At 40.1% G+C, this 15,000-nt stretch overlaps 3 protein-coding genes across 3 annotated transcripts in view; 2 read left to right on the top strand and 1 right to left on the bottom strand.

Annotated features, from left to right (window-relative positions):
* Positions 1–9,449, top strand: part of LOC146465596 (acyltransferase PGAP2-like) — a 12,235-nt gene extending 2,786 nt beyond the window's left edge. The window contains exons 2-5 of the mRNA XM_085128687.1: positions 5,544–5,817; positions 6,508–6,614; positions 7,571–7,679; positions 9,056–9,449. Of these exons, the coding sequence (XP_084984813.1) occupies positions 5,544–5,817; positions 6,508–6,614; positions 7,571–7,679; positions 9,056–9,192 (627 nt within the window). The 3' untranslated portion in view covers positions 9,193–9,449. The remainder of the gene's footprint in view (positions 1–5,543; positions 5,818–6,507; positions 6,615–7,570; positions 7,680–9,055) is intronic.
* Positions 9,450–11,825: 2,376 nt separating this feature from the next.
* The window catches only part of LOC146465597 (sialidase-1-like), a 29,597-nt gene continuing 26,422 nt past the window's right edge, over positions 11,826–15,000 (bottom strand). Inside the window, exons 6-8 of the mRNA XM_085128655.1 lie at positions 13,836–13,924; positions 13,272–13,342; positions 11,826–12,232 (exon numbers count right to left, since the gene is read on the bottom strand). Of these exons, the coding sequence (XP_084984781.1) occupies positions 12,229–12,232; positions 13,272–13,342; positions 13,836–13,924 (164 nt within the window). The 3' untranslated portion in view covers positions 11,826–12,228. The remainder of the gene's footprint in view (positions 12,233–13,271; positions 13,343–13,835; positions 13,925–15,000) is intronic.
* The window catches only part of LOC146465598 (acyltransferase PGAP2-like), a 16,669-nt gene continuing 16,077 nt past the window's right edge, over positions 14,409–15,000 (top strand). Inside the window, exon 1 of the mRNA XM_085128662.1 lies at positions 14,409–14,587. Within this exon, the coding sequence (XP_084984788.1) occupies positions 14,432–14,587 (156 nt within the window). The 5' untranslated portion in view covers positions 14,409–14,431. The remainder of the gene's footprint in view (positions 14,588–15,000) is intronic.

Below are 15,000 nucleotides of genomic sequence, written 5' to 3' on the forward strand. Positions count from 1 at the left end.
TCCTTTATCCTCCATCAAAAGCGGAGATAATAAGGAAAAATCTTTCTGGTCGATAATAAACTTTGTGTTTTGCATTGATAAGGGAAACCTTTTACTAGTTTAATATTCTCTTGTTCAAAATCATTCTTGAGTAGTAATCACAGTCACTAGAATCATGGTTAGCTTAAAATATTAACAAGTAATTTTGTGTCGTTGGTAGCGTTTTTCCGCAATGTTTCAATATTTCTTTATATAAATTTTAAATTAGCATGCATCGCTGTCATGGTCACGAACCTTAGCACATTTTAACACGATCGTTGTTGCTTTCCATTCTCACTTAATAATGTCGTCACGCAACACTTGTCTTGGTCACGGAACAGTTCATTTCGGTGGAAATCCAAATTTCTGAGGCATTTTAATGTTTCCGAACAGACATCCACCAAAATGAACCGTAGCGCATTACGAATTATCTGATTCACACAAACACAAATCAATGTTATACAAGAAACCAACCTGACACTGGCCTCTAACTTCATTATCAAAGCCATGTCCACCAACGGTATAAAATTGACCTAATACGAACTATGAGCAATAGGGCATGTAAATGATCTTCATCAGCAAGGGTTTTTTAAAAAACAACAACAACAACAACAACAACTAGCGGTAAAAGGTAACGGTAAAAATCGGAACGATGTTTCGACCGCTCTTCGGTCATTATCAAATAATTACACTTTTTACATCATTGGCTCTCTCTCTATGTATATAATATATGTTAAATTTTATTCTGAACATTGAACTTGATAATAACCGAAGAGCGGTCGAAACGTCGTTCCGCTTTTTTACCGTTACTTTTTACTGTTAGCTGTTTTAAATTATCCTCATCGTGGAAATCCTTCACTGGCGGGTATGAGGTTAATAAAGTCAACGTGTTTTCAGAGCTCCACAGCCTGCGCCAGCCTAATTTGCATACAATCAGAAAACAGTCATAACATTTCGTAGATTGAACAAAGAAATGAAAAGGAATGTAAGTTGTGCAAGTAAGCATTGTACTGTAAGCCGTGTAAGTAGCGTGGTGTAAGTATCGTAGGTAGTGTAGGTACCGTACTGTGTTACTCAGTGATTCTTTGTTTTAAGCTTGATTTTATATTATGTATTTGTATTTATATTTCGCATTTGTATCTTGTTATGCTGTATGAAGTCTAAGTTCAACAAAGTTATTATAAAAAAGAAATAAATTTGAAAAAAAAAAAAAAAAGAAATGCCAAACTTGGCAGTCAGTTAAAACTTGATAACCTTAACTGATTCTTGCTTTAAAGTGTTGAACATTTTGGTCACGTGATCATTAAATGATGATTAAGGTATAAAACGGGGCATATAAAACAAACTATAATCAAACCTTTTCGGGTGTCATACTATTACAATATGAAAGTTCATTATTAATTAGCCTTGTATGGTGGTACCTGTCACTCCTATTAGAAATTATTAAGTCATTTCTAATGTCACGTGACTTATTTCCCTTAATTGCAGGACTGTTATTGAATGTGAACACGCAAACAAGGTTAATTAATTTCAAGCCCTTGACATGTAAACGAATGACACCAAAGGAGATTTAATTCTGTTTCATTTTATACCGGCCTAATTTGGCTTAGAAGATCTTTAACAATCAATGATCATTTACAGGTCACGTGACCAAAATGCTCGTCACTTTGAAGCAAAAATCAGTTAAGGTCTTCGCGTTTTATATAACTGTCAAATTTGACATTTTTTTGTTTAATGTACGCAATGTTATGATTGTTTTCTGCTTTTATGCAAATTAGGCTTTTGGCCATGCCTTGAGGTGGTCTTCTACTCAAAAAAGTGAAGTTAGGTTAGAAAAGTCACTTTTTTAAAAATAGCAAAATTGTAACCGACGAATGAGCTGTCTAGAATCCGTTCCCTTATCTTTAAGGCTGTTTTTCTCCAATAACAGAATTTCTTGAACTGAATGAACTTTTGAGAACGATATCTCGGCCGCTTTGTAACCTAGTGTTCTGATATTTTCAGCAAGATTTAAGGACTTAATTTCCTAGGTCGTAAACCTTAGAAATGCTCACGATCTTGAACTTCTTCCCAGTAAGTGAATCCTTGCCCTCTTTTTTATTTCCTTCTACCTTACTTTCTGGGAAAAAAAATAATAAAATAAATTCTAAAGAGGCCAAGCTGCTTAATATTCGAGGTTTATGGCCTAAAATTCATCAGTGGACAGATCTAAGTTGATTTCATACTTATCCAACCGTGCGTTAGTAAGATATCGTTCTTGCAATCAACAGCCCTATTTTTTACTTAGAAGGCTGGTTAATCATTAACTGTTATGAGATGTGACCTGAAAAGACTCATTTTGAAGCCAAGGCGTGAATCCCTATAAAGTGATGGTAAAAGTTTCCGGCAAAGTTCTTTTCTAAAGAAATTAACTCTTTGAGTGGAAGACCACCTTAATATGCCTGAGTACCCCACCAAGCTAGTTGACTCCACAGATTGAGTATCAGCATGTGTATCACCAACCACACGACCAGCGGGCAACAGTGACATGGACACCAAGGATACCCTGCATGAGATCATTTTCCTTCCTTTGGTAGATATTAAGACGAAAGATCAGCTGGCAACTTAAGAAAGCAGCTACTCTTCGGGCTCCAAATCATTCCAACATAAACACAAATCTTTATCACATAATCTGACTCCAGATCGTGCTACGGTCACACGAGATTTCAACTTTCTCCTTTGATTTATTCGCGTCAACAGCAACAACAACTAGCGAATTCTTTCTCGTTTGCGCGAGTGTTTTGAGATCCCTGAATCCTCTGCTTTCCTAGGCTTAGAACATTACATCACTTGCTAATTTCAACACTGTTGTCAAATATATAGAACCTCCGAACAACAACAACAACTGACACGCGGGTTCCTAAACGTTTCCTACACTGGAATGTTTGTAAAAACATGAGAACAAAATACTAGAAAACCTATCATTTCTTTGAATCTAAAATGTTGCACTATCGGCTTTCGACAGCTACATAGCCTCAGTAACAAAATCGGTTTCAAAACAATCTGTAATTTTACAAGCAGGAAAATCTGGTACGATCCTTAAACCTCGGTACCGATCGAGCCAAAACTGGAGATCGTGAACGAGCATTGCGTTGTGTACTACTTTAAATGCGGTCTATGCAAAATGTATATGTCATATGAGTCAGTATTCAAATCGACACTTACACCAACGCATTGTCGAGCACGATAGCCTTTAGTCGACAATTGGGAAACACATGCATGAATTGGACAAGCCATAGACCTCTTTCATAAATGGCGAGCCTAATTGTTTTTCTTTTTTATGCATTTAAATTAGCCTTCCTGGCCTCGTTAGCATGTATAAAAACAAAATAATTTTCACTCAAAAGCGAGGTCAAGAAGGCGTATTTGTATGCACATAATAGAATAATAATTATGCCCACCATTATGAGCGGGGTCTATCGGAGAAGGTGTCGGTAAAAACTTGACTGTATCATCTATGAGATGTTTATAAAAGAGCTCAACCCGTCACTTATTTACGTATACAAAGTGATTCAATTCGCGCGAAAGTTATTATTATTTTTTTCTTAAATGAGCTTTCCACGGATAGGAATGCCGCTTGTTATACTTATTTTATTCATTTTTTGAACACTGTTGCTGACCTTAACAGCTTCAATTGAGGCCCACTGGCTCAAACAGTCTGGCCAAGAGTGAAAGATTACCAACAATTAAAAAAATTTTTGGTTACTTAGGAAAAACCCTTTTTAGTTCATATTACACAAAGCGTAGTTTCAGCAAAAAAGTACCTAATTTCCTGAAGCTATCATTGTTGGTAGTAGTAATATCAGCTAGAATAGTCCCATTTATCTCGCATTCATGTTGTTGCATAGCAACCTTAACCTCGCCTTAATGTCGTTGCATTTTAATAAGGTTCCAGATGTTGGTTTGTGACTGGGCCATCGGACGTATCTGAGAGTTGCGACGTGACCTTCCGACACATGGACGAGGAACGCACTCTTTCGTGAACTTGGTGCATCCCCAAATTACAAAAGACTGTACAGAAAGGATACGCGAAGCTAAAGAGCTGTTGGGAGAGCAGGTCCTGTACTTCCACACAGATTAAGACATTTATGTAAAAAACGCCCTCGGCTACCCTACCTACGTTCGGAGATTTCCTCTGAGAATTCGTAAGTGAAATAGACACGTGGAGTTTGTCTCCGGTGGTCACAAAAATCATGGTGTCTTTTACTCGGGAGGGGACTGGGCACAAATCCACTCACTTCCGGTATTGCATGACCCTCTTGCATGGCTCTCTTTCCGGTCGTGACGTCATCTCAGATACGTCCAATGGCCCAATCACAAACCAACCTTTGGAACCTTATTAAAATGCAACAACATGAAGGAGTGGTTAAGTTAGCCTTCACTACTATGCAACAACATGAAAGCGAGGTAAATGGGACTAATCTAGCTGATATTGCTACTGTTGGTTTTCAGATTAGCACCAAAGGCATAACGTTATTACTTGATCCTGGATCATGATGTATCCGATAAAATTTTCTCTGATTGTCGCAGCCGTACAAATAAATAAATTCGCTAAAGTGCAAACTGTGAAAAGTTCCATAGAGTGGCTGTTTGCATTTGCCTCCCACCAATGTGGCTCGGGTTCGATTCCCAGACTCGGCGTCACATGTGGGTTAAGAGTTTATTATTGGTTCTCGTCCTTGCTCCAAAAGGTTTTCTCCGTATTTCGGTTTTCCCCTCTCCTCATGAACCAACATTTCCAAATCCCAATTCGATCTGAAGAGGATCTCAAGTAAGGGCTCTGCGCTAAATAGATTGATACTTAAATAAAGTGATTATTTCCATGAAGATCTATCATTAAAACACTTTATCGAACTTTAAGGTTTTCAGAATGACAGCAAACGCGGATAGAGTTATCTCCTAAAGGGAAATTATTATCAACATTAGAGGACAGGTCTTTAAGCGTTGCGGCGCCAAAACGGTGGAACCCGCTTCTCAAACACATCAGGGAATGTACTTGCATTAGAACTTTTAAATCTTTTATAAAAACACATCTGTTGTAATAGACTTAAGAACTAGTTTGTGGTTTAACTTAACGATAGATATGCCTACTGTTAGAATTTTTCACTTTTTATACTATTGTAATAGCAATGACTTTTAGTAATTATTCAGTTTTTAATAGTTAATGCCCATTAGAATTTAATTGCATTGTTAAATGACTGTTGTTATGCGCATTTAACTGGTTGATCTATATTTGCGCAATATAAATCAATAAAAAAATTAAATTAAATTTAACTTCAGAATATCGTTCCATGTAGCGCAAGATCGCTTGAGCTAGCTGGGACCCAAATGCCCGCCGCCCGGCTTCAACGCACTAACCTGTGGGCCAAGGGTATTACTCGTGCTCTCTTTCCAATGAGAGCGTGTAAAGTAAGAAGCATTTTACCTTTCAGTTCATCTTTTCTCACTTTCCATAAATATCCTTCCATGTTCAAACTCTCTGTTAGGTTCCAAACTATTTACCTTCAATAAGTGCTGCGATAGGTGGACATATGCCTGAGAAGTTTATCTGGCGAGTGGGAATTGCTTTGCACTGTCTTCCAAGAGTCCTGATTGTGCCATATTGGCTTCATAAACATTTCAAGAATACCCAAGCAGGCCGAAAATACAACTTAAAAACTTGGTGGTTTTGGGTGGTCAATCTTACAGCAAGCGTGCTACATCTAGCGGAGAATGGAGCTCTTATAACGTTAACTTACATTTCTTCAACTGATAACTATGGTAAGATAGAGATACATTTCTAACATAGACTTTGTGAGTGCTTGCTGTGATTTGGTTAAGGTTGTATTTCTTTTAAGCTCGATTAACAACCGCTGTTCAAAATATGAGCCCGTGCTCCACCCTGAAAGGGGAGGAGCTATTGCACCAGGCAATTTTTCTTGCAATTTGCCACCACCGCTACTTTGGAAACTAACCCCCTTTATCTTTTTAAAACCAAGCGCTGATAGTTAAAATTGTTTTTTTTCCCTTATATATATGTTCATCAGGATTCATTAGAAAATTGCCTTGACGACTTATTTTCTGTTTATTTTCTTTCGGGTGAACTTTAATGTGTAAAAATGAGATGCGGTTTGGAAGGGACTCTTTTCCCAATATAAATGACCTTTTTACTCCGGTAAGTGTATTTTGTACGTGAGAACCGTCTTTTCTCAGGAAAAATTTTGCCGTTGAAAATTTGGCACGGATGGATGGGTCCAGATGACAAAAAGCCATTATGAGATTTATCCCAGTAGAAAGCTCGGGAGCTCTTGGATGTCGCAGAGCTAAGTGAACCAATCAAGATGCCCCGATCGGTAAATGATAACCTGAGAATGATTTACCGAGGATTGATTTACCACGGGATATGTGTCATTTGTGATGGTGTGTAACCGCACTCATTGATCCAAACTTTCATGGTTCTGTTTGTTTCAGATGTCCACGAAGGGTCCTTTATAGTATTCATGGTGTGCGCCATGTTCTTTATGCTCCTGTGGTGTGTTTTATTCAGGTTAACTGCTTCTCAGCCAATCACCGATGAGGTACATCAGGTTCCATAGATAATTAAGCTAAACTTCCGATGCAACCAACGTTTCTGAATAATCGTTGTAGTTCAATGTACACACTTTGTTTAAGCCTTCAAGCGTTATATCAAGTGCCGTGAAGGATATGGGGTGAATGAAAATGAAATGAGAGTTTAGTTATCAATATTTAACAATAATTCCACGAGCGCGCGTTGGATATGAAATGATAGATAGCCTACGAGGCGCGTAGCGCCGAGTTGGCTATAATCATCTCATATATGAACAAACGCTAGTGGAATAATTGTTCTAGTAAAAACAAACAAGAAATATTGCTGGATCTTGCTGATTCGCAAGAACAACCAGAAAACAATTTAACGGTCGCTATTTATTGGGCATGGTATAATGGCTCGTATACCATGGCCGCTTAACCAATTAAATACCTGGAATTGAATAATACAAGGATCCAGTTTTTAATAAATGGAAGTTAAGCTGCACCAGACTGCTAACCCATGCTTCTTTATTTCGGTGGAAAGCGGTGATCATTCCGATGGTATTGCGTTATGACCCTACTGGGTGCCCATTTAGGCGTGGCTTGTCGAGCAGACTGTGGAAAGTTAATCTTGCTTGTCTCTGTTTACAAAGGGTTCATACAACAAGAGTAGTATTTAGGTACGGAGCCATGAGTTGAGCCCTGACTCCGCCTACTGATTTTTTGGTAGAAAATCTATTCGGAAAAGTTAATGAACAGTACCGATGATTCCATGGCGTGCCCCATGCATATTCTCATATGTTTCTCTTTCTTTTTAAGTCGTGATGAGCGTTGACACACGAATTCAAAGCTGGCTGAACGAAATTCCAAACCTCATCAGTACTAACCAATAACCAGTGATAATCAGTAATTTCCTAAACTTTTCCTCCGGTAGCGAAGGCGTTGATGTATATGCTTTGTGTGTGTGTGTTTTTTTTTTTTGCAGGAATATGCTTTGTTTAAAAGAAATCTTTGTACTATGTCCTTCAACTGCTGTTCATTTGGCCTGGCAGTGTATTGTTTCTTTAGACACAACTGGTATTGTGAAACAGGAAGTATCCTTATTAGGGCCACTTGATGTGCTGTGAGATGTAAACTTTATATAGTGAGTAAGTCAGAAGGTAGGTGAGCTTACGTAGGCAAGAGAGCAGATTGGTAGGTATGTAGGACGATAGGTAGGACATTACGTAGGTAGGGAGGTAGGAAGGTAGCTAGGTGGGTTGGTAGGTAGGTAGAAGGTGGATAGGTTGATAGGACGGTAAGTAGATAGGTATGTGGGTGGATAGGTAGGAGGTTGTAGGTAGGACAGGAGGAAGGTAGGTCGGTTGGTAGGTGGGTGAGTAGATAGGTAGGGGGCAGTGGGTAGGACAGAAGGAAGGTCGTTAGGTAGGTAGGTAGGTAGGTAGGTGGAAAGGTAGGAGGCAGTAGGTAGGACGGAAGGAAGGTTGGTAGGTAAGTAGGTGGGAGGACAGGAGGCGGTAGGTAGCACAGGAGGAAGGGCGGTAGGTAGATAGGTGGATGGATAGGTAGGTAGGACGGGATGAAGGTCGGTCGGTAGGTGGGTGGGTAGATAGGTAGGAGGCAGTAGGTAGGACACGAGGAAGGTCAGTAGGTAGATAGGTGGGTGGATAGGTAGGAGGCGGTAGTTAGGACAGGAGGAAGGTCGGTAGGTAGGTGGGTGGGTGGATAGGTAGGAGGCAGTAGGTAGGACACGAGGAAGGTCAGTAGGTAGATAGGTGGGTGGATAGGTAGGAGGCGGTAGTTAGGACAGGAGGAAGGTCGGTAGGTAGGTGGGTGGGTGGATAGGTAGGAGGCAGTAGGTAGGACACGAGGAAGGTCAGTAGGTAGATAGGTGGGTGGATAGGTAGGAGGCGGTAGTTAGGACAGGAGGAAGGTCGGTAGGTAGGTGGGTGGGTGGATAGGTAGGAGGCAGTAGGTAGGACACGAGGAAGGTCAGTAGGTAGATAGGTGGGTGGATAGGTAGGAGGCGGTAGTTAGGACAGGAGGAAGGTCGGTAGGTAGGTGGGTGGGTGGATAGGTGGGACAGGAGGAAGGTAGGTAGGTAGGTAAGTGGGTGGGTGGGTAATCCATCCAGGTAGCGTCTGTCGGTCGGTCGGTCGATAGGTACGTGGTTAGGTTTGTAAGTAAATTAGGTGTGTAGGGAAAAAGGAAGGTAGCCAGGTAAATGGTTGGATATCTGGGTGACTTGACTAAAGATCGTGATCGATCAAAAATTTAAGTGCCTGAAATCTTTTTCCTTGTAAAACTGAACATGATCGGAGATAGTTGGTTGAGATCTTTGGTCATTATCTATTTGTTTATTTTATTTTTTCTTTTACAACGATAAGCTGCCATTATTGATATTAATTCCAACATTTCTATTCAATACTTTCGTTTCGCATTTTCCTTAACAAACACCTTATCACTCCAGTGTACACCCTCTTTGCTTTGTTTGAGTACTTCACAATTTTGTCCAACATAGCGTTTCACTGGCACTGTACGTGGATTTTTACTGGAGCTTCGCTTGCTGTGGATTACTTTGAAAACAAGAATTTAAAGACGAACTGAGCTTCTTAAAGATTAGGGTGTTACAAATTACAATTGCGTGTAAGGTTTGCTTGCTGTGATCGTTCTTAGCTCCCTAATGCATGCACTGGCTAAGATGAGATTATTATCTATAACAAAACTTCTATTATCTATTATTTATTCTTCTTTATTCGCTCATTTATTTATTTAATTGTGTGTGTGTGTGTGTGCGTGCGAGCTTATTAACTATATATTGTCAGTTTAAGTAGCCCGCCTAGAATAGCTCTGCTAACTGCGGGCTACAAAGGCCTTCTTTTCAGTTTGAAAAATAAAGTTAATGTTGTTGTTGTTGTTAGATTTCCTGTTCTATGGAGGATTTAGGAGCACATTAATTAGCAGCATGAAAATGACTTCTTTGTTGTAACTGATTTTATCTTTTTTAGTTATAACCGAAAACCGACTGCAAATAAGATAAATGTTTTAACGCTCACGCTAAGATAAGGGTCTTTAACGTAGATAAACTACACTGCATATACGTTGTGGGGCGGATTCCCCCCCCTCCCCCGCCCCCCCACCTCCATATCTCCGCGACTATTAAAGCTATGATAATGACATGTGAAGTACAAATTACGCCCAAGAAAATTTCCTTTGAAGTTTGCAACAAGAGGTGATGACATCACATCACGTGGTGATTTCGCCAAATTGCCAAATGGCTGCCATCTTGAATCCGCCATCTCAGCTTGTATTTCTTGAGTTCCCAAAACTTTACTTTAGGAAACCGCCAAAATTGAATGAAAAGTAACCAAAACCAATAAAGCAACGCTAATATGAGCTTAAAAACATAAAAGTTACTGTAAGAAAACTAATTTTTCTTTCTTTAAAAATGGAATTTTCCATTTTCTGAAAAAAAGGCTTGTCAAAAATTGGTTGCTATGGTAAAATCAAAGTCAATGAACACTAACCACATAAAATTGTTCCCAGATAATTACTCAGGCCGTAAGGCGGACCGAGTTAAGGTTTCGGTAGCATTATCAAATTCTTTTTTCTTTTTGGGGTCGCGATGGGCCGAGAGATAAGACTTCGGGCCCCGAGTTATTGTTCTCGGTCTCGTTTTTTGTACTCGGCTGGTACGAGTTACGTTTTCTGTCGTGTTAACAAATTCTTTAAATTCTCGGTCGCGTTATTTGTTTTCGTGCCGTGAGGAGTGTTTACAATATGCGAGCCAGATGTACGAGGCATGAACAACCCCAACATAAACTGCTAACCGTTAAGCTAACCGGGGAGCTATTTAAGCTAACCTAAGTGCTATTTAGGCTAACTGGGGTGCTCTTTAGGCTAACCGGAGTTTTTTTTAGGCTAACCTGAGTACCTCAAGGTTAGTTTTGTTTAACCGAAAATTTGGCTACTAAATCAGTCTATGACCTCGCAGGCTAAGATACTTTACTATAGAAAAACAATTAAATGAATGTAGAAATGGTTTCTGTCTTCAAATGAAAGGTGAATAACAAACGCTTTCCCCAGAATTTCATTTAAAATATAAACAAGTAAACATTGAAAAACGTACAAGGATATAAACGTACGCGTGATGCTTAACGTTACTCTAGATCCGGGGGGGGAGTTCTCAACAGATGCTTGGGTAGGGAGGTGCGGCTCAGGCGTTCAAACCCTGACCCTGTTTAAGACACAATTCTCCGATTTCCCTATCCCGTTTAAGACAGAATTCAAAATTTTCAGGCCCTTTCTAAGACAAAATCACACCCTGTTTAAGACTGGAATGAAATAAGAATACACTAGTTTCTTACTGTATTTTAATGCATTGGCAATCACAATCTGTTTAAGCCATTAGGTCATGTAGGGATACCCTGTTTAAGACAGAAAGTGATGAAATAGATACCCCGTTCAAGACAAAACACCCTGAAAACCACACCCTATTGGGCCGCACGTCCCCGTTAAGGTCACATAAGGGAGTGTACCCCCCCACCCCGTCTAGATCATTCCTAAAATTACGATCCGTCATTGACCCGGTTTCACACACATATTACGACCGTACAAATGGTTTCTGTCTTTAAACGAAAGGTGAAAACGTAAGAATTAAAGCCTGGGGATTATTAAACGCATTCGTATGACAAATGTCGTTTTCCCCTGTATTTTATTCTGACTGCAAGAAATGCAATTCTATCAGGTGGTTACTTATTGCCTCACTTATCTCTGTATCTATCTATTTGGTAGCCTGTGAGCAAGCTCTCTTGGGGGTGGGGGGCGGGAGAGGGAAAGAGGATCCACCCCCAAGAGAGCTTGCTCGCAGGCTATCTATTTGGGGGAATTGGCGATGCTGGAGGTTATCACTGTTAAAAGATTGTAGCCTAACGCACCACACAGTCAAATATGGCCCGAGTCTAAGCTGGAAACAGCTTCTTTTTTTCTTAAAAAAGACATTTAGTTTCACGGCGTTTGCTAAAGTCGACTTGGCGTTGGCTAAAGTCGACTTGGGTAGAATCCCCCCCCCCCCCTCCCATGGAAAAAATTATAATTCAGTATCATACATACTGGAAGTCGCTTGCTGCTGACCATCAAGTAATTTCATATGGGTGTAACTCTATTTAATAAGTAAAATCTAGATCTTAAGGGCTAATCAGTAACAAATGAAATAAGTTTCTAGGTGAGAGTTTAACCTAACGAATACAATGCTCTCTTAATAGCGCAAGTTACCTTTCTCAAACACCAGACCAATAAAGTTTTCATTTGCCTGTATGCCAGGAACAGTTGTAAGACACGAATAACCACTTGGACCTCTCCACACATTCACAGCTCCCATCCAAGACGCGCCACTGTCGCCGCTCCATCGCAATGTCATGTTTACACGGAGCAGCTTATTGGCTGGATTGAAGAAGTAGACCGTGTTTCTGTATCGCAGTAAACTGGCTGCTACCACCGGATCTATGAGAGTTCCGTCGAAGTAGATGTCAGAATGTGCAAAGGTTTCCGCGCCATCGTAACTTTTGGACATGATGCGACAATGACAGTGGAAGTTTTGTTGGTTCCGAGAAGTCATTAAGATAATGCCATCATACAACTCGATCAGCTGCCGAGAAAAAACGAACTCTATCAACACATTTCTAAACTAAGGTGAAATTCCACAGTGGGCAATTTGAGAGTTGCTTATTTTAGCCATATTTTCAAGAGGGGCTAAACAAGCAAAGCTTTTTTGCATCGTAAGAAGATAAGGCTTTTTCCGGCATGCAATTAACTAAATCTTTTCATACGAAATGTTTATAAATATATGTTTTTATAATGGGCCTTGCTTTGTAAAGCAGTCTTAAAAACTGGAAAATAGCCTAAAGATCTAAAGCATTTGAAAGTCTTGGTTGACCGTCCGATTCGTAAAGATCTGCCAGATTTTACCCAATTTGGGATACCGATCCCCTACCATTCATAAAAGGCAAGCCGTTGCAACGTGTATTTATGTTATAGAAATTCGAACAGGCGGTTTAAAGAAGCACATGTCATATTTAGTATCATTTGGTTCTCTTTCTCAAAAAGCAATGAAACTAGCGAAAAGGTTTTCTAAGTTAAATTCTGTCTGGAAGAGGCCCCGGGATTCGAAGAAGGTCTAGACGCAGAGCAATATGAGAATTCAATAATACTAACGAATACAGTATGAAAAATATCGAATTTGTTCGTAGTAATACTGCAGGGTGTGGATGTCTTATGGATTTTTTCCAACTAAATAAATGTAGATGTAGATGAAACTGTCCTTATGTTGTACGCGATAGGCAAATGGTGTACTTCGGTTTTGATATTCCACAAACTGAAATAGTCGTTTTTTTCCTTAAATCTCGCGAAAAGAAGCTCGAATCAGCCGAAAGGCGAAACTTGGAAGGCACGTAGACTAGTTCGGAAACGGCGTGGACCTTCGCACCTCCCAGTAACGCGTGTGAGGACTCTCCATAGTCACAGCCGGTTCATCCAGACTTTGTGTACTATGATCATGACCGCGGGTTCGGAGGCCGGACCAACTCAACCGAAATGTATGGACTGCGTTGCAATCGAGAACTAAGAACATAACGCTGCCCCTAACCCCCACTCTCAAGAAGGAAGGTTGAAGTAAACCGCTTGATTACCTGTGACTCATCCGGTTCAAATGTACCGTTTTGAGGGATCTCACCGGCGACTCTCCAGCTGACTCCATGATCTGCAATGAATTAACAACCGGTATACAACTAAAATTAATGGTAGTAATAGTGGAGGCGCGGTGATGTAGTGGTTAGCGTGTCAGACGTTTGATGGGGCGGTCGATGTGATTCGAGGCCAGGTTGGTCTCTTCATTGCTTTGTTGTTTCCTCCACATTGTCTTTCCTCACCCAAGTGTATAAATGGGTACCAGCGACACACTGCTGGGAGTAACACTGCAATGGACTAGCATCCCATCCAGGTGGAGTATACCAATACGCCTAGGGCTCCGTGCTAGAGAAACCGGGTTAAGCTCCGAACGTGTGGGATATATACTAAGGCTTGTAGGGCGAATTTAACCTTTTTTGCCATACAACCAAATAAGTGAACTCCACAATAGTACAGTCTTGAAGATCTATGCTCAATTGGACATGGTAAGCCGAGTCAACTTTCGCAGATGTCAATCATTTTTTTTCCAGTCCTACACACATTATGTTGATTTAAATGCAACCTACCGTCACTAACAATGCAGAAAACTCCATCGTGGCCAATGAACGAATGAGCACATGTGACCAGACGCCCCCGGTGACGGATCTTGTCTTTTCTAAATGCGCAAAGAAAGTAACAGACTCATTGAATACATTTCATGGCTGATTAATTTTATATACCTTTTCCTGGCATATGTTTTTACTCTTTAAAATAATCTAATAGTGCCATTAATCTTGCTAATCCAGGGGGACACAGATACAAGACACCCTATAACGACAAACACAAACAACCAAAAAAAAAAAAAACCACCCTGCTAAGATTAAGATTGGAGTAAAATTTCAGAACGCTAGCCCACCACCTCTCAGACCTCCTCTGGTTTTCGTCTGTCTCCTGTAATCTTAAATATTTACTATGCTCACCCTTGATCTTTTCGGTCACAAGAACTACATTTTAACTCATTTTGTATGCTATGATCTCATTACCGCTGTGCATTGTCATATCGGATCGATCGCCAATCTCGTACCCAGAGTCCTCAGGCTCTTTGGTCAGCGACCAATAAGCCTGAGGACTCTGGGTACGAGATTGATCGATCGCCCGAACGTAGAATGATCAAATTATAAACATGGGCGTCAGTAATCGCCTGCGGTCGCCTATTATTTCCATATCTGTTGACGCCTTCGCTGCATGGATCTGTTCGTTACCGCTGGTCTCGTTTGCATCTTGCGTGGCGATCTCTCTTTTCTGGCATTTCGATGAAACTACACGGACTCACTGCAAGGTAAGTTGTAAGCCGTTCTTTTAACGTTATTGTTTCACGACCAATTAGATGCGAGTTAACGTTATTACTGCAACTGTCAAGGGAAAATGTTTTTGCGAAGTTGGTCGATTTTGTGTATAAGTCAGTTTGTTTCATCCTCCTTTATCCTCCATCAAAAGTGGAGATAATAAGGAAGAATCTTTTTGGTCGATTATAAACAAACTTGTAAACATGACTTCCTATTTTTGTTTTGCAGTGATAAGTGAAACCTTTCAGCTTTATATTCTCTTGTTCAAAATCATTCTTGAGTATTTTCAGGATTATACCTGCAATGGTTTGATCAGTCAAATTTTAGTAATCACAGTCACTAGAATCATGGTTAGCTTAAAATATTAACAAGTAATTTTGTGTCGTTGGTAGCGTTTTTCCGCAAT

This window comes from Pavona decussata, unplaced genomic scaffold (assembly GCF_977016875.1).
Source record: "Pavona decussata unplaced genomic scaffold, jaPavDecu1.1 SCAFFOLD_156, whole genome shotgun sequence".
In the NCBI taxonomy this organism is placed as follows: Eukaryota; Metazoa; Cnidaria; class Anthozoa; order Scleractinia; family Agariciidae; genus Pavona; species Pavona decussata.